Below are 15,748 nucleotides of genomic sequence, written 5' to 3' on the forward strand. Positions count from 1 at the left end.
ATTATTCACAGCCCTATATTTTAATTCTAATGAGTTGCTTGCAGATACTGTACTGATTTCTGTTCCTTGGTTTATGTGCCCCAGATCTGAGGAGGGAATTTTTTCACTTCTGAAGAACCCTGAAGAGAGAAAAACACAGCACCAAAGTGTAACAGCAGATCATATCCTTCCAAAATTGATAGTATCATTAGGTATATTTATGATATTAAAAAAAGCAAGACACAATACAGATGTCAGGAGAAGCGAGGCCCGGGTGGTAAGACGCTCTCATGGATATGTGTAACGTAGGCTCAAGTACCAACACTCCAAATCATTGGTTTTCAAACGAGTCCAGGGATCCTAGGAAGTCTGCAAGACCATCGGCTTTCTGCCATGTCATTTCAATTATTGTGTATATCAAACTGCTTTCTGCAACAATAACGTTGTTTTCCTTTGGGTAGCTCAAACTGACCTTCAAGACAGGTGTCTTTGTAATAATATATGCATACTGTCCCCGAGAATGTGTCAGTATTTTCAGGGGGTCTCTCGGAGTGAGTTAATATTTGTAGGGTGTCCCCAACAACAAGTTTCAAAACCATTTCCATCAATTGTTTCAACATTTTAACAAAATTGGAGTCACTTTGTGACTATGTAGGTAGCAAGGAACACAATTGGGTCAGATATTTGTTTTAAGTTGCAAATCCTTTGCTGTGTTTCTGTACTAGTCAAGACAAGAAATTGTAATGTTGGGATAGGGAGCAAGGAAGGAATATAAATATATGGGTAGCAAACCACTCTCTAATTCCTAAATCAACATATTTGGAAATGTGCTATATTTCTGTAATTCTTGCATTACTTCTCAAAATGCATTTGGTTTTTGGATAATTAATTGGATACTTACACTAGATGGATAATTACAGAATTACTGCTAAAAATCATCCTGGAATTTAAAAATAACCCCCGGCTTCTCTTCACTACAAACCGTCTTCTTAAACCCCCCCTCCCCTGCCTCCTCCACCCTCACCTCCATCAACAAGTGCGTGGAGCTCATGGACTACTTTGTCACTAAGATTGAGACCAGCCGTTCAGCTGCCTCTGCCACTTCCCTCCCTTCCCCTAGCCCAGCAAGCCAAACTTCTCATAAAGTACCCCCCTGCCCTAACCCTGAACTTGCATCCTTCTCTAGTTTCTCTCCTATCTCCCCTCATGCCCTCTCTGAGCTCATCTTGACCATGAGACCCACCTCCTGCTCCCTCGACCCTATTCCCACCAAACTGCTGACCACCCAACTTCCCTTCCTGGCCCCCATGTTAGCTGATATTGTTAACGGTTCCCTCTTCACGGGTACTGTCCCCCTCCCCTTCAAATCTGCCATCATCACCCCCTTCCTCAAAAAACCCACCCATGACCCCTCTATCCTTGCACTCTACCGCTCCATCTCCAACCTCTCTTTCCTCTCCAAAGTCCTGGAATGTGTTGTCACCTCCCAAATCCGTGCCCATCTTTCCCGCAACTCAATGTTTGAATCCCTCCAATCAGGTTTCCGCCCCTGCCACAGTATTGAAACTGCCTTTATCAAAGTCACAAATAACACCCTATGTGACTGTGACCATGATAAACTATCCCTCATCATCCTTCTCGACCTGTCTGCAGCCTTTGACATGGTTGACCACACTATCCTCCTCCAACGCCTATCCTCCGTCGTCCAGCTCTGTGGAACTGCGCTCGCCTGGTTCCATTCTTATCTATCCAGATGTAGCAAGAGAACCACCTGCAATGGCTTCTCTTCCCGCTCCCACGCCATTACCTCTGGAGTCTCCCAAGGATCTATCCTTGGCCCTCTCCTATTTCTCATCTACATGCTGCCCCTCGGCGACATTATCCAAAAACACAGCATCAGATTCCACATGTACGCTGACACACCCAGCTCTACCTCACCACCACCTCTCTCCACCCCTCCATTATCTCTCATTTGTCATACTGTTTGTCCGACATCCAATACTGGATGAGCAAAAATTTCATCCAACTAAATACTGGGAAGACCGAAGCCATTGTCTTTGGTCCCCGCTGCAAACTCCATTCCTTAACCACCAACTCCATCCCTCTCCCTGGCCACTGTCTAAGGCTGAACCAGACCGTTCACAACCTTGGCATCCTATATGACCTTCAGATGAGCTACCGACCACATATCTGCTCCACCACCAAGACCGCCTACTTCCACCTCCGTAACATCGCCTGTCTCTGCCCCCGCCTCAGCTCATCTGCTGAAACTGTCATCCATGCCTTTGTTACCTCTAGACTCGACTATTCCAATGCTCTCGTGGCTGGCCTCTCATTTTCCACCCTCCATAATTTCGAGCTCATGCAAAACTCTGCTGCCCATATCCTAACTCACTGTTCTCCCATCACCCCCGTGCTTGCTGACCTACATTGGCTCCCGGTCCGGGAATGCCTCGATTTTAAAATTCTCATCCTTGTTTTCAAATACCACCATAGCCTCGCCCCTCCCTATCTCTGTAACTTTCCTCCAGCCCTACAACCCTCCAAGATCTCTGCGCTCCTCCAATTCTGGCCTCTTGCGCATCCCCGATTTTAATCGCTCCACCATTGGCAGCCGTGCCTTCAGCTGCCTAGGCCCTAAGCTCTGGAATTCCCTCCCTAAATCTCTCCACCTCTCTACCTCTCTCTCTTCCTTTAACACACTCCTTAAAACCTGCCTCTTTGACCAAGCTTTTGGCCACCTGTCCTAATGTCTCCTTATCTGGCTCAGTGTAAAATATTGTTTGATAACGCTCCTGTGAAGTGCCTCGGGATGTTTTATTATGTTAAAGGCATTATATAAATGCAAGTTGTTGTTGTAGTAAAGTTGTAAGCTGCTCCAAAATGCTGAAGTGACTAGCTCCTCCAACATATATCACTGCTCCTTTTAGTCACAGAGCTGAATCAATCAACTTGATTGATAATCTCTAAATGCCTCATTTATCCTTTACTGTTGAGCACAGATTGTATTTGTTCTCTTCACCTCGAATTTCATTGGGATCAGTTTCAGTCGATCACTACACTATCAGTTCTATGTCTGGTACTTTCATACTCTGCCGTACCTCTTATGGAGTACCCGTGTGAAAAAACTCGCTCATCTTCTCAAGTAAGTGTCACCATTTCACTGTACAACTGCACATATGCCACAGTTCTTTGTATTGGAGTGTAATATGTGTAATATTCCAGAACTTAAATGATTTGTTTACTTTACAATTTCATTTTTCATTTAAAACCTCTTTTAATAAGTGTTGAAAAGCAAGGTTTCAGAGAAAATTAAAAATCTAAAAATTTTGAGTTAAATAGAAAATAACTTAATGAGCAATTTGAACTTAGAATGTTCTCCTTCAAACATACAAAGTTCTACTGATGCAGTCATGAAGACATTAAGGGGGTGACATTGGCCTTGGGCGATAGTGAATCAGCAGCCCGTTTTACACCCTGGCTAATTTACTTTTTCATTGCCTACAAGATCAATTTCACCCCCTCAATTTTGTTACATTCAAAGAATGGGCAACCAGCTGGATTCATGTCCAGTACTCTGGAAGAGGAATGAAAGATGACTTTTCTAAGCTAATAAAGTAGCTGAATTTGATGTCTTGACTACACCAGTGAGAACAAGACAATATCATAGTATAAATGCTTGCTGTTTTACCTAACTGTTCCAGCTGCCACGTGGTTACCAATAAAGGTTCCTTCTTTCAAAAAAATAACTTCATACAAAAAAATTGTAAAGTTTCTATTGGATTTTACAGTTTTTCATCATCAGTATTCCCAGAATTTAAAATCTAGAATCATTATTTCCCATGTCAATCCAATTTTCTGAAAGAAGGTAAAATAATAATTTTCTCGAGGATATTTGAATTGAAAGTATGGAACCTATAGTTGTTTTCTAAGTTGCAGATTTTAAATTACTGAGAGTAACCATTTTCAAATAATTACTTGCCAGTGAATAGCAATGAGTTTGTTTACTGCGATATTTAAGGGGAACTGCTTTCATATGCTTTGGCACAATATTGTATTGTCTGTATCTTTTGGATTAAAACAGCTGGTCAGATGCAGCCTGGCAACAAACATTTGTATGGAATTTCTTTTTCTCCCCTCCCTTAGTGATTCTGCTTAATTCTGTTCCAGTTATGTGTAAATAATAAATAAACGGTATCCACAGCTCAAGGTATTTTCATGTTGCTGGAGCAGATTGAGTGGATTGCACTTAACAGGAATGGTTACACCTGTACTCACTGCATGACCCAATACATTGGGGCTTACTATTTACTTAACACTGGGCACATTTGGATGTCCTTAATATCAGTTAATGACATACAGGTTGATGGAGATTACCTACATGCAGATTTGTACTGATTAAAAGAGGGTTAAAATAGGCCATTTCAATGTGTTGATGTCAATTTTTATTCCTCTTTCAGAGTACTCATTCTGGGATTAATTGAGCTGTCCTGGAATACCTATCCCTCAACTGTGTATAGCTCGATCTCACTCCATGTGTGTCACATGATTATTCTGCTATCTCTGTGGTACGGTCATACTGAACCTGAGAAGAGTGCATCAACCGATGACCCAGATGTATTGAAAAAGAGAAAATGATTTATTGGACTTGAAGATTGCCCTCCAGCAAGACAGCAGTGATTTCATAATTTAATACAGCTAGGGGAGAAATTAACAAAATGAAACTCTTATTCAGGGTAGCTCGATGGCTACCAGTCTGAAGTACATAACGGATTTGTGGTCCTATGGCCATTATAGACTCCAAACCGTTTCATATGAGTTGGATACCTGTAGCTTTGTTTTTTGGATATCATTTTGCACTTGCCAGCTGGTCCCTTGTATTTTTCTCTCTCGCTATCTTTTAGGTTTTGGTTTACAATTAATTCTTTTTTCTGTGAAGTAGACAGTTCTATCATCCTACATGAATGAACACGGAGCAAAATATTGACACTGTACTTATCTGGAATAACGCAGATTCATAGTGGTAGCTTTAGGCTGATTTATCTTCACCGTGTGGCTTATCAGCATTATGTGCTTTTACTTTTCTTCCCTTTCACTTCCTCAGCAGCCACCTTTCTGGGAAAAATAGTGAGTCCTTTAGAAGTTTTGGGATGTAAAATAAGTGAAGGCCACAGTTTTAAGAATTCAATTTTTAAAAATCAATTTGTTTAATTGCAGATTAGCTTCATTCTTGATGAGTAATTTTTTAAGAATAATTTTTTGTGTCTACTTTTATAGATTGCATTAGATTCTGTCTCTAAGCAAATGATGGAATGAATGAGAATTGATTAGAAGTCTACTTGCATCAGTAGGAGTCGCTGTACCAGCATAAAGACAGCAACAAACTGACTTGGTAAAGACTTAAGTACATTAGATTTCCATATGTTGTCCACATTGAGTTAAAGGCTGAGGGTTGCTACTATATTTGTCCTGTGTGAGTTAGGAGTTCTATACATGTGAGCTATAAATTGGGCAAGTTATATAATCATTATAGAATAGGAATTGACATTCAAGGGTAGGTCAAGTGTGCTAGTATTCATTTTTCAAGTATATACTGTAAGAATAGCACCTATGTAAATGGCAAAGATTTCCCATAGAAATAATGTATGGCTTCCATATGTTGAGGCTGACTTTATTTTTTACAATGTATGCTATAAATTTTTGCTGAATAGATATAGAAATTTATTTTTAGTAGACATTGAATTTGAAATCAAGAGGAAATCATTTTTTGAACGAACGTTCAATGTTAATTTAAATATTTATATTTGGCAAATAGTGCTGCACAAACAGGATATACAACTCTTAATTGAAAGATTATAGTGTATAAACTGCATATAATGCAATCTACATAACAGCACCTGTTGCATTTGAACCGTCTGTGGGCTGTTATTATCCTCTTTCTCTCCCCTCTTTCATTAATTTACTACATTCCCCCCACGCATGTATCCTGTGTGTAGAAACTGATAGCTCTACCTGTGGAGTAGAACTAGGCATTTTTGTACGTTCAATTGAAATTAAATTTGAAGAGGCTACATGTTCACAGAAAGTTCCAAGCAGGCACTGGCTTCCAGGCTTCCACAAAGTATGGAAGGGAAGTACCTCCCCAAACATGAAGGACAGTAGTCAGGGGCTCCAAAAATCCACGGAGGGTGCATCTTGGTTTAAGTGCCGAGATGCATCCACCAAAACTCACTGGGTCAGGGAAAGGGCTAACGCTTATCGAGCCTTTTGTGGGTTGTAAGCACTTCTGGCGCACCCCTGTGCCGAAGTGGCCAGAAAGCCCAGTGGAAAGGCCGGGTTGGAGGGTTGTGGGGGTGGAAGGATGGGAAGGGTGCCCCATTAGCTCCTTGTGCCGGTGACCACTTGTTTTAAAAAAAGAAAAAAAATTGGGCCTCATCTTTAGGGTCCTAAATTCCAGTTTGGACCCCCAGGTAGGCTCAACATGCTGCCAGTCGGCAAGGTACATCTGGTAAGAGGAGGTATACCTCTGCTGACCCTACACTGTGCCATGACTAAGGACAACAGTGCAGGAAAATGACTTGGGAGCATCGCCAAGGCATAGCTCCAATGATTGTAAAAGGTGCTGATCATGTAGAGCAAACTTGTACAAGGCCAAAGGTTTCCACATATGTGCACTAAATTTTCACCAAAGACCTGGAGTAGACAGAGCTTTCAGTACACTTTTAATGGACTTATACCTAAAACAGATGCCGTTTCATCAAAACCTAGTTCTTTGACTTCTCCCTAAATAGCCTACAACAACAACAACAACTTGCATTTATATAGCTCCTTTAATGTAATAAAATGTCCCAAGGCGCTTCACAGGAGCATTATCAAAAAAAATGTGACTAGACCACGGAGAGCACAGCAAACCACCAAACGTTGTATTTGATGATTTTTAGACAGGCCAATCAATCGGTCAGTGTGTTTTGTAACCATCACTGTACCCATTTGCAGGCATCAGCAATCTATCACTTCCATATACTTTCTCCTTGAGCTTTGAAACATCTTCATTTCAGTCTTAATTATACAGTCTATAAAATATGTTGTCAAAATGTATTCATGCATCAATCAGAAAGTTGTCAATTCCTGCTATATTTTCTGAAAAAGAATGTCCCTATAAACCATTCATACTCGGACTGTGCAGGCAAAAATTATTTTCTTGCTTTTCAAAAGAAATGGCTTTCTTCCCTGTGTAGTTGCCTTACCCTGTCTTATCTTTACACTAAAGCTGAAAGGAAGAAAATAAACTTTTAGAAAACAGCTGGTTAGAAGTGCAAGGTGTCTCTCGTTGCTATTGGACTTGTTTATACAACTCTACCATGTGTCTGGATAAATAGAACAAAACCAACCCCAGACTGCCTGTCTATTATTCTACATCTGCTGCTGTGTATGAACAAAAGTCAAAATATACTGCTATAGTAATAGCCAACAGCAATAATTTAGTCAACATACATGAAGCTACCCAGCTTTAGAGTCAGTTCTTTTTAAGACAAAAAAACCTTTCTCATCCAATGTGAACAATAAGACTCTAATTAGTATTCTGTAGAATATAAACTGCTGTATTTTGCAGCGTTTTGGATAAACAAATCTTATGCTGGCCTCTTTGAATCCTGTCTCCTCTGCAGGTGAAATGAAAAAATATGTAGACATTATTTGTGTTCATTTGTTTTTGAGTGAAATTAAAATAAATGAACAGAACTAAAGAGTATTTCTTCACTCACTATCTTTGGAATAAAGTGAAAGCTGTTTAAATTGCGTATTTTAAAAAACTACGTTCCAAAAATAATGCAGGATTGCTCAAAAACATCAGTGCTGAGATTTTTTTAAAACTCAGTCTCCTCATCTCTATCACACCTGTTTTAGTGCCAGTGCTGGCTGGCTGTTTATCAGCAACAGCTTAGGCAGGAAGCATATTTATAGATTGTTGAACTGAACAATGTTTTAGAATGGAGAACAAATCACACATTTAACACAAGGTGCTTCCTTGTTCAGTACTGAATAGTGATATTTTTGTAATCCCAGTAAAACCTTGATTTATCAGGTGGTGGGGTTGGTACATTTGATAGCACTCAAAACTGCAGTTTGAAGCAAAGTGTTTCACTGCAGTGGTACCATCTGCCTTCACTGGCCTATGTAAGCAGCAGCATTGCCGGAGAAGGGGAGTGTCCTTATCCATGATGTGAGAATGCAGTTTTTAGTTTTTTGCAAGCTGTACTAAAACAACTAGGCCATCAATTTGTTAATTTAGATGAGTAATCTGCATCCACAGTCTGTTTGACCCATCCACATGCCATGGTAGCCCTGGCTTATTGCAGAAGCATTACTTCTAATTAGTAAATTAAATATTTGACCATTTTTATTTAGCTGATTGTTTGTCGTAGATTCGCAAATTTAGTGATTCTAACAACAACAATGGTAAAATAATTCATCAGCTCCTTTTAGTAAAGAATGAGATCAAGTCAGTGAAACTTCAACTGTGATTTTCAGTTACTGTACTTGAAATCACCTAAAAGCTGCAGTGTCCTATAAATAAAGAAATAATACAATGCAACTTTGTTAGAAACTCAGTGGGAGCAACATCCTATGTTAAATCTATGAGAGGAATGAGTTTGGAATGGCCATGTGGCCTATTCTCATCTCTATTTATTTTAAAGCATTGCAATTATCATGTCATCTGTAAATTTTTATGTTAATTTTCTTTTAATTCCCAAAGTTTATGAAGGTAATAATCTTAATGGGCCCACAGTGCAGTTTATACTTCATGCTGGGAAATTTCAGAATTGAGCACTAATGCATATCAGTCAACAAATTCATCATCAATTTTAAATGATATAAAATAGGCAAGCTAAGAGCAAGGTCTGCTTTTGATGACTAGATCATTCCAATTGTTAAATTAGCATCTTTGTGTTTTCCCATTAAGCTTTTAACATATTTCAAAAGTGGCAAGGTCACCAAAAATCATCTATTTGTTGGTCTTTTAATGCAAAATGTTATCTTTCTCGAGAAATGTGACTGCAACGTAAGTATCAATTAGAATGATGTTCTTTTCCTCTTTGGTCTTATTCTATTGTGCTCGTAGCAGATACATCATATTTTTTTTTAAAAATAAGACCAATGAGAACTGACTCCACGATCAACTGCTACCAGAACTGAACTATGCAGGCAAGACATTGCAACAATACGTGGATTGAAAGTGACAGACAAACTTTGGATCAGATTTGTGTTTGCTGAACAGCATTCTCACTTGCCCAGTTGTCAGAACACAGGGATAGATGAGGGTCGATTTTGCAATGGTGGTGGGTTGACAGCGGGGGGTGAAGGTGCGCGTGGCAAATCCACATGAACAAATCTTACCATTTCCGATGTGATCGCATGGTGATTTCTGATGATTAACGTCCTCTCCGGGTTTCCTGCCCGGCAGCCTGATTGACAGGCTGGCTGCTGTTAGGAGCTGCAACGCGGGGGAAGAGGGAAGAGAAAGAGAGCGAGCGAGACGTCATCCGGCACTGGAATGGAAGATCGGGAAGTGGGAGGTGAGAGTGGAAGATCAGGGGGCAGAGGAGGACATCGGGGGGGGGGGGGGTGAAGAGGGGGAGATCGGAGAGGGAGACATCGGACATCGGAGCAGAGTGCAAAGGTAGGTCCATTTTGTATTTTAACTTCCTTCTATGGTTTTTCAATTAATTTATTTAGTTTCCTTTTCCCTGATCCAGCCCTTCACGCCTGGTTTCACCCAGGTAAGTTAAAAATCATTACAATTACTTAATCTGTCACAGGTAAAGTGCCTTGAGTACCTCAATGAGGTACAATTGGGTCTTTAACTGTCATCGCCGGCGGGACTTCTAGTTTCGGGTCGTCACTGTGCCCACAGGTGGGTCCCTGGGAAACTCGGAAATCGGTGGGTTGGAGCCAGCTTCCAAACCCGAACGGGATTTCTGCGATTTTTGGAGTCCTCTTGCCCCCCAACATTGAGCCCATGATGTCTGCTCCATTTGGAATTAGAATGTCCCAATCTGCTTTCGTGAACCGCTCCACCTACTGGCCAAGGTTAAAACTGATGACTCAAAAACAACTAAAGCTGGTAGACTGAGTACCATCTTGCAACACGGAAAGTACTAATACCATCTAAGTGTAATTAAACTTCTGACAATTGTAACAGAATTTTTCCACCAAAAGCAGTATGAAATTAGTGTTGTCATTTATTTCAAGATTATTATATAAATCAGGGCTGGTTCTTGTACTTCTAATTCAACCATCAGAATCAGAATTTTTTTTGCAAATGTTACGCAATAGAAAGGAAGTATATGTTTTGAAATCTGCGCCATACATTTTTAATTAATGGAATGCCGCAGTCACAATGGTCACTTAGATGGTGAAAAAGATTACATTTTATCCAATGATGCAACAGAATTTTATATATTTTATTAGTTTTTCCAATCAGGCAATATAATTTAATTTTCTGTACTACAATTTAAAACTGTTATAAAGTACATATATTTTCATTGAACATCTATTTGTATTTACATATTATTTGGATTATAACACAACATGTTGAGCTTAATGTTCTCGTTCCAGTGGCGAAGCAACAGGAAAAGCTGTCTAGTTGCTGCCTTCAGTCCATTGACATTTACCCGTTCAGGAAGCTGCTGTGAGTGTAGCCATGAGTCTGCCTTGGCGGCAATGAGCTCCCATTCCAGAAAGTAACCGGCGCATTGATGTTCAAGCCACCCCAGTGCTACAGCAGTTGCCCAGCTCATCCCTTCCAAATCGTCGTACTGTGAATTTAGGTCATTTGCTGATTCATAAAAGGCACCACTAGTTTCGGAGGTGACTGGCGAATTTTCATTCAGATCAGTTTCAGAGCCCCTGCCACTGTCAACTTGCTGAAGGGCGGTGCTCAGACCATCAGTGCTGGCATTGAATGAATTGTACAGACTTGCTGGAGAACTGGTTGGATCGAAAACACCCTCAAGATGCGACCATTTAATTTTCTTAGAACTTTTTGTGCTTTCTTCAGTATTTCTTTGATCCTTTTCAGACACTGACTGGACATCCTTCTTACTAGCACAAGGTTGAGTCTCATTTTGACTATGAATGGAGATCTCCCTTCTGAGGAGAGTTTCAGTTTTGCTACCCGGTGTACGTGGTGACATACAGCGTGAAGATGGGCTGAGACTTGCTCTATGACATGAGAAAGGTGAGGCCCTTCTCAGTCGATCTAAGGGAATCTGAACAGCTTCAGAAAAGGCTTCATTTAGGAGAAATGCTCCAGATGCCAATTGTAGTTGCACCTGGAATAATAAAATGCAAGTTACATAGAACGTATAGCACAGAAACAGGTCATTCAGCCCAACAGGTCCGTGCCAGTGTTAATGCTCTACACGAGCCTCCACCTACCCTTCTTCATCTAACACCATCAACATATCCTTCTAGTCCTTTCTCCCTCATGTGTTTACCTAGCTTCCCCTAAATGCATCTATGCTAGTCGCCTCAACTACTCGTGGTACCGAGTTCCACATTCTAACCACGCGCTGGGTTAAATATACTCTTCTGTATAAGTAGATTATTTTTCCAAGTAGCCCTCAGTTGTGATATATTTGATGGTCACATTTACAGCAAGTGTATAAAAAAACTGACTCTCATTTAATTGAACATTTTTGAAATGTTAATCTTTAAGAGAGATGTGACATTGAAACAAAATTAAACCAAAATCCAATTTACTTTGTGGAAAAGGAGAGAAATTTGTAATATACACTATTTTTAAAAAATTGATTCAACTGGAACGAAATCCTGAACTGCATTCATCAGAACTATAAAGCCATTTGTTTGATTACTTGTGAAACCATCATAAAATGTTATCCCTGTTTTCAAAAGAACTTTCCTTAAAAAAACAGTCCAAAAGACTGTCTCAAGGCCATCTGTGTTCTTACTGCAAACACCAAATATAAAACACTTAATGCATTATGTGGAAGTTACTATAGGTACTACATACACATTCTCACGTGGCAAATATATAGAATAGTGTTATCAAAATCAGTTGATGTTATATTTAACTCATTTTAATGTATGGTTAGAATGGGATTAATTATTATAGGGATACTTGTAGAACTTTGAAGTCAAAATGATCACTAAACAGTCATATTGATACCATAAGAATGTTATCCATTGATGAACGTTAGGTTGTAATGCTAGATTGATATGCTGGAGTTTTCACTTGATTGTCTTCAGTGTTCAGGGAGAAATCTCAGTTTTATCTGGGCTATTAACGTTTCTCTCGTTACTGAATGAGGCAACAAAATCCATGCTAGGACAAATTGTGTGTGGACTGTGTAGGCTTCATTCTGCTTGTTCTTGCTCCATCTTTACTATTATTAAACAGACTGTTATATCAACGGCAATGCTTAAGTACAGTGGTAGTACTCAACATGAATTAATATTTGCTTTTGCAGCAAAATCTCATGATGTCGGGCCTTCAATAAAGGGTTCAGTATTTTAGTCCATAAAAGCTAATCGAAGTAAGATGTTCACAATTTTTCTTACCAATGGCAAATAGTCGTTAATCTCTTCTTCAGGAGAGATGTCCAGCTTGGCAGACAGACGGTTGGGTTTTATTGGTATGTATTTTCCAGTGTGACTAGGGCTTCTGTACCTTCCCAGGTTAAACCTTAAGAGTGAATAAAGGAGGGTTAGCAAGTTGAGTGAATCAATAGCTAGATTCACACCAGGGGAGCAGAGCATTTCAGAGAGTGGGATCAGGTTATCTCGGCTTTAATCCTCTTAGTACTTATGCTTTTGATAGAACCAAACTAATTGGTCAAAGTAGCAATGCCCACAAATATTTGTGACAGAATGGGTGGTTGTGCCCATGTATTTGTTGGTCCATACCAAAATGACATAATTTGAAAATACCTCACCAATGTCCACCGGATTTGATAGGAGAGGTCTCTGGAAGGTAGACCTCATGTTGGGCTTAATGTGATAAAATTTTAAAAGGAACAGCTTTTGGAATTTCACCAAAACAACTTTGAGAAAAGGGTTAGTCTATTGGCTTTGTAGCAGCTTCGTCTATAGAGTTGGCTATTTATATAAAGCATTCTTACAAAAACTTAAATTTGAAACAATTTAAATATAGATTGATATTTAGACAAACAAAGTAGGATCATTAACTACAGTGACATCAGACAAATGGTCCACATACCTAGAGCAGCTAGGCAAAGGTCACAGGGAGTGATATTTCTCCTGTTGATAATTTTACCAAAAAGGTCAGTGTGAGTACAAAACACAAAATCCCATTTAGTCTTTGTGCCTTTTTGTTGCTAAAATTATTAACAGGTGGAATTTCACCCTCTAAGAGCGCCATGTTTGTTTGATGAGGGAACAAGAGGGATATTAATGATGCTAAATTATGAGGGGATTCTACTTAACCGTGCATTAGATTAGATCTGCCCAAAACACAACATAACATTAAATAAATATCGGGCACTGTATATGAAGCTGTTGATTACCAATTTATGCAATGAGTGAAAAAGACCAAACATTTCATGAGAAATAAAGTGATGAGTTGTTTCTTGTCAAGGTATGGAACAACTTTGTAGCCACTGTCCCACTTGCACAATACACGTGTATCACTTTTTGGCAGTACAGTTAAAATTTAAAACAGAGAAGTGTTATTGAGTGGTATTTCAGTTTGCTATGGTGTTTATTTTTTGGCAAATTAGGTGCTGAGTAGTGCATTGTAATTATCCAGAATGCATATGGTCAGTTATCATTGTGATGTTATTGGAGCCATTGCTTGCTATTTGGTTGAGGAGTGTTGCTGCTTGTAAGATTTGTCCTTGGTGAGGATGTTTATTCGATTCAATTTTATTCAGGAAATAGTCTATAAAGTTTTGGGTTGTATCAGCTTTTTTTGTGAGTCAGCTGTGTAGCTTAAGGAAGTTTTTTTTTGTACCATTGACCATGTAGAACACATTGGTAGCCACAAAAGAGTTACTATGGTTCTAGCTAGTGCTTATTGAAAGTGAGAATGAGTGTCTATATTATTATTTTAATATGCTCAGTAGAATGTAATTCTAGCCAAGATGTTATTTTGTGTGGATGGAATAAATTCTGTATTCCACTTTTTGTGAGCTAAGAAGCATATCACTGCTACTTTGCTTATACTCTGAAAAATAAATTAATCAGGGTACCTGGATCCAAAGAAATTTTCAAATGATTTCTGTGATCGTACTGACATCGTCGATGGACTCTGTACATTGCCTGGAAGAACACAGAAATTGCTGTTATTTTATGATGAAGATAAACTGCAAATCAATTAAATATCAGCAATTAGGATTGGGATGTTTTATATTCTTATTCATTGTAGAAAAGAACTCTCCAATAATATTGTATAGAATATTCTATTAATTGGTAATGTGCTAACAAAAAGTAATCCTAATGCTGCAGTAGCTTACGTGAGGCTATAAAGTTTCAGATTCAACTTCACAATCAGCTTTATTACCCTTACGCCTACGTCATGCTGCCTCCGCCTCACAAAGGCATCCAACTCACAAAAACAATACCATTATTTGTATGTATGACCAGTTCAAATGCCAGGCAGCACATTTCTCCAGCTCATGCATGTAGGTTTGTAAATGATCTGCCATGATTCTTGAACAGTGAATACTATTTACTCCCCTGCCCCAAACTGTTTATATTTAAATAAAGTCTTTAGGGATGAGCGGCAACATAATCTTGACTGCCACAATTTCAACGTTTGTGTAGGATTATTAGTTTGGGTGAGATGATGCCTATGCCCAGTTGAGGTAAGGTCAGCTTCAGGAAGGGGGGGTTGAGCACAGATAGAGTGATTTTAAAAATCTACAGTTAAACTAGAGAAAATTGGTTAAGGAACCAGAAGTTTGGACTTCGAATTCCCTGAAACACTAACACCTGTAACTCATTCCGCATAATCTAATATGTTGAATAATGGATAGCTGCAAGAGAGCTACAAAACCACATTCAACCTAACAATATCAGATTGATAGAGTAAAACTCAAATGTTTTTTGAAGGCTAGCAGAACTTTGATTAAATAAGTCTTAAAGTCACTGAAGGCGATCTATTAACATGATAATGGACATCTTGCCCATAACATGTGCACGGTCTGTTGATCAAGCATGAGCTTAATCAAGGATTAGTTTCTTCGAGAAGTTTGCATCTCACTCACCTGTCCTACCAGTAGAGGGAGGTGGTGTGCAGAAGTTTAGGGTTTGATTTGCCAACATCACGATTGATTATTTTTATAATGTATAAAAATTGTCCAAGAAAGCCACATTGTACAGTGTATAAGTTATGCAAGTATGTCTTATCCAAGTGTACTATTTCAATGTACCAATTTATAACCAATTCACTCCCAATACCCATTATAGTGATATCTTCATCCCAACATCCCTAATTATTGATTGATCTACAATGTAACTACCAGATCTTAACCATAATAAATCAATCATTTTCTGATTGGACCTGTTGGGCCCAATGGCCTGTTTCTGTGCTGTACATTCTATGTCATTCTATTATATTTTAAAACTAATTATATGTTATCACAAAATTGATATAAAGCTCCCCTGATGCCCTAGCAGATAGCACTACCAAGTGTAACATTAAACAATGCATAAAAGATCCCAAGTTCAATATCTGGTGAGTTACAATTTAACTGATCGCAGGCGAACAGCATTTGGGATACAATTG

The 15,748-nt window shown here is 39.1% G+C and overlaps 2 protein-coding genes across 4 annotated transcripts in view; one reads left to right on the top strand and one right to left on the bottom strand.

Moving 5' to 3' along the window:
* alg3 (ALG3 alpha-1,3- mannosyltransferase) overlaps positions 1-7,724 on the top strand; it is a 36,178-nt gene extending 28,454 nt beyond the window's left edge. The window contains exons 7-9 of the mRNA XM_067995149.1: positions 85-160; positions 2,979-3,124; positions 4,440-7,724. Of these exons, the coding sequence (XP_067851250.1) occupies positions 85-160; positions 2,979-3,124; positions 4,440-4,617 (400 nt within the window). The 3' untranslated portion in view covers positions 4,618-7,724. The remainder of the gene's footprint in view (positions 1-84; positions 161-2,978; positions 3,125-4,439) is intronic.
* Positions 7,725-10,253: 2,529 nt separating this feature from the next.
* The window catches only part of vwa5b2 (von Willebrand factor A domain containing 5B2), a 121,234-nt gene continuing 115,739 nt past the window's right edge, over positions 10,254-15,748 (bottom strand). For all 3 annotated transcript variants that reach the window (XM_067995153.1, XM_067995151.1, XM_067995152.1), the window contains 3 exons: positions 14,211-14,280; positions 12,562-12,685; positions 10,254-11,312 (listed from right to left, as the gene is read on the bottom strand). In XM_067995153.1, the coding sequence (XP_067851254.1) occupies positions 10,542-11,312; positions 12,562-12,685; positions 14,211-14,280 (965 nt within the window). In that variant the 3' untranslated portion in view covers positions 10,254-10,541. The remainder of the gene's footprint in view (positions 11,313-12,561; positions 12,686-14,210; positions 14,281-15,748) is intronic.

This window comes from Heptranchias perlo, chromosome 13 (genome assembly GCF_035084215.1).
Source record: "Heptranchias perlo isolate sHepPer1 chromosome 13, sHepPer1.hap1, whole genome shotgun sequence".
Classification (NCBI taxonomy): domain Eukaryota; kingdom Metazoa; phylum Chordata; class Chondrichthyes; order Hexanchiformes; family Hexanchidae; genus Heptranchias; species Heptranchias perlo.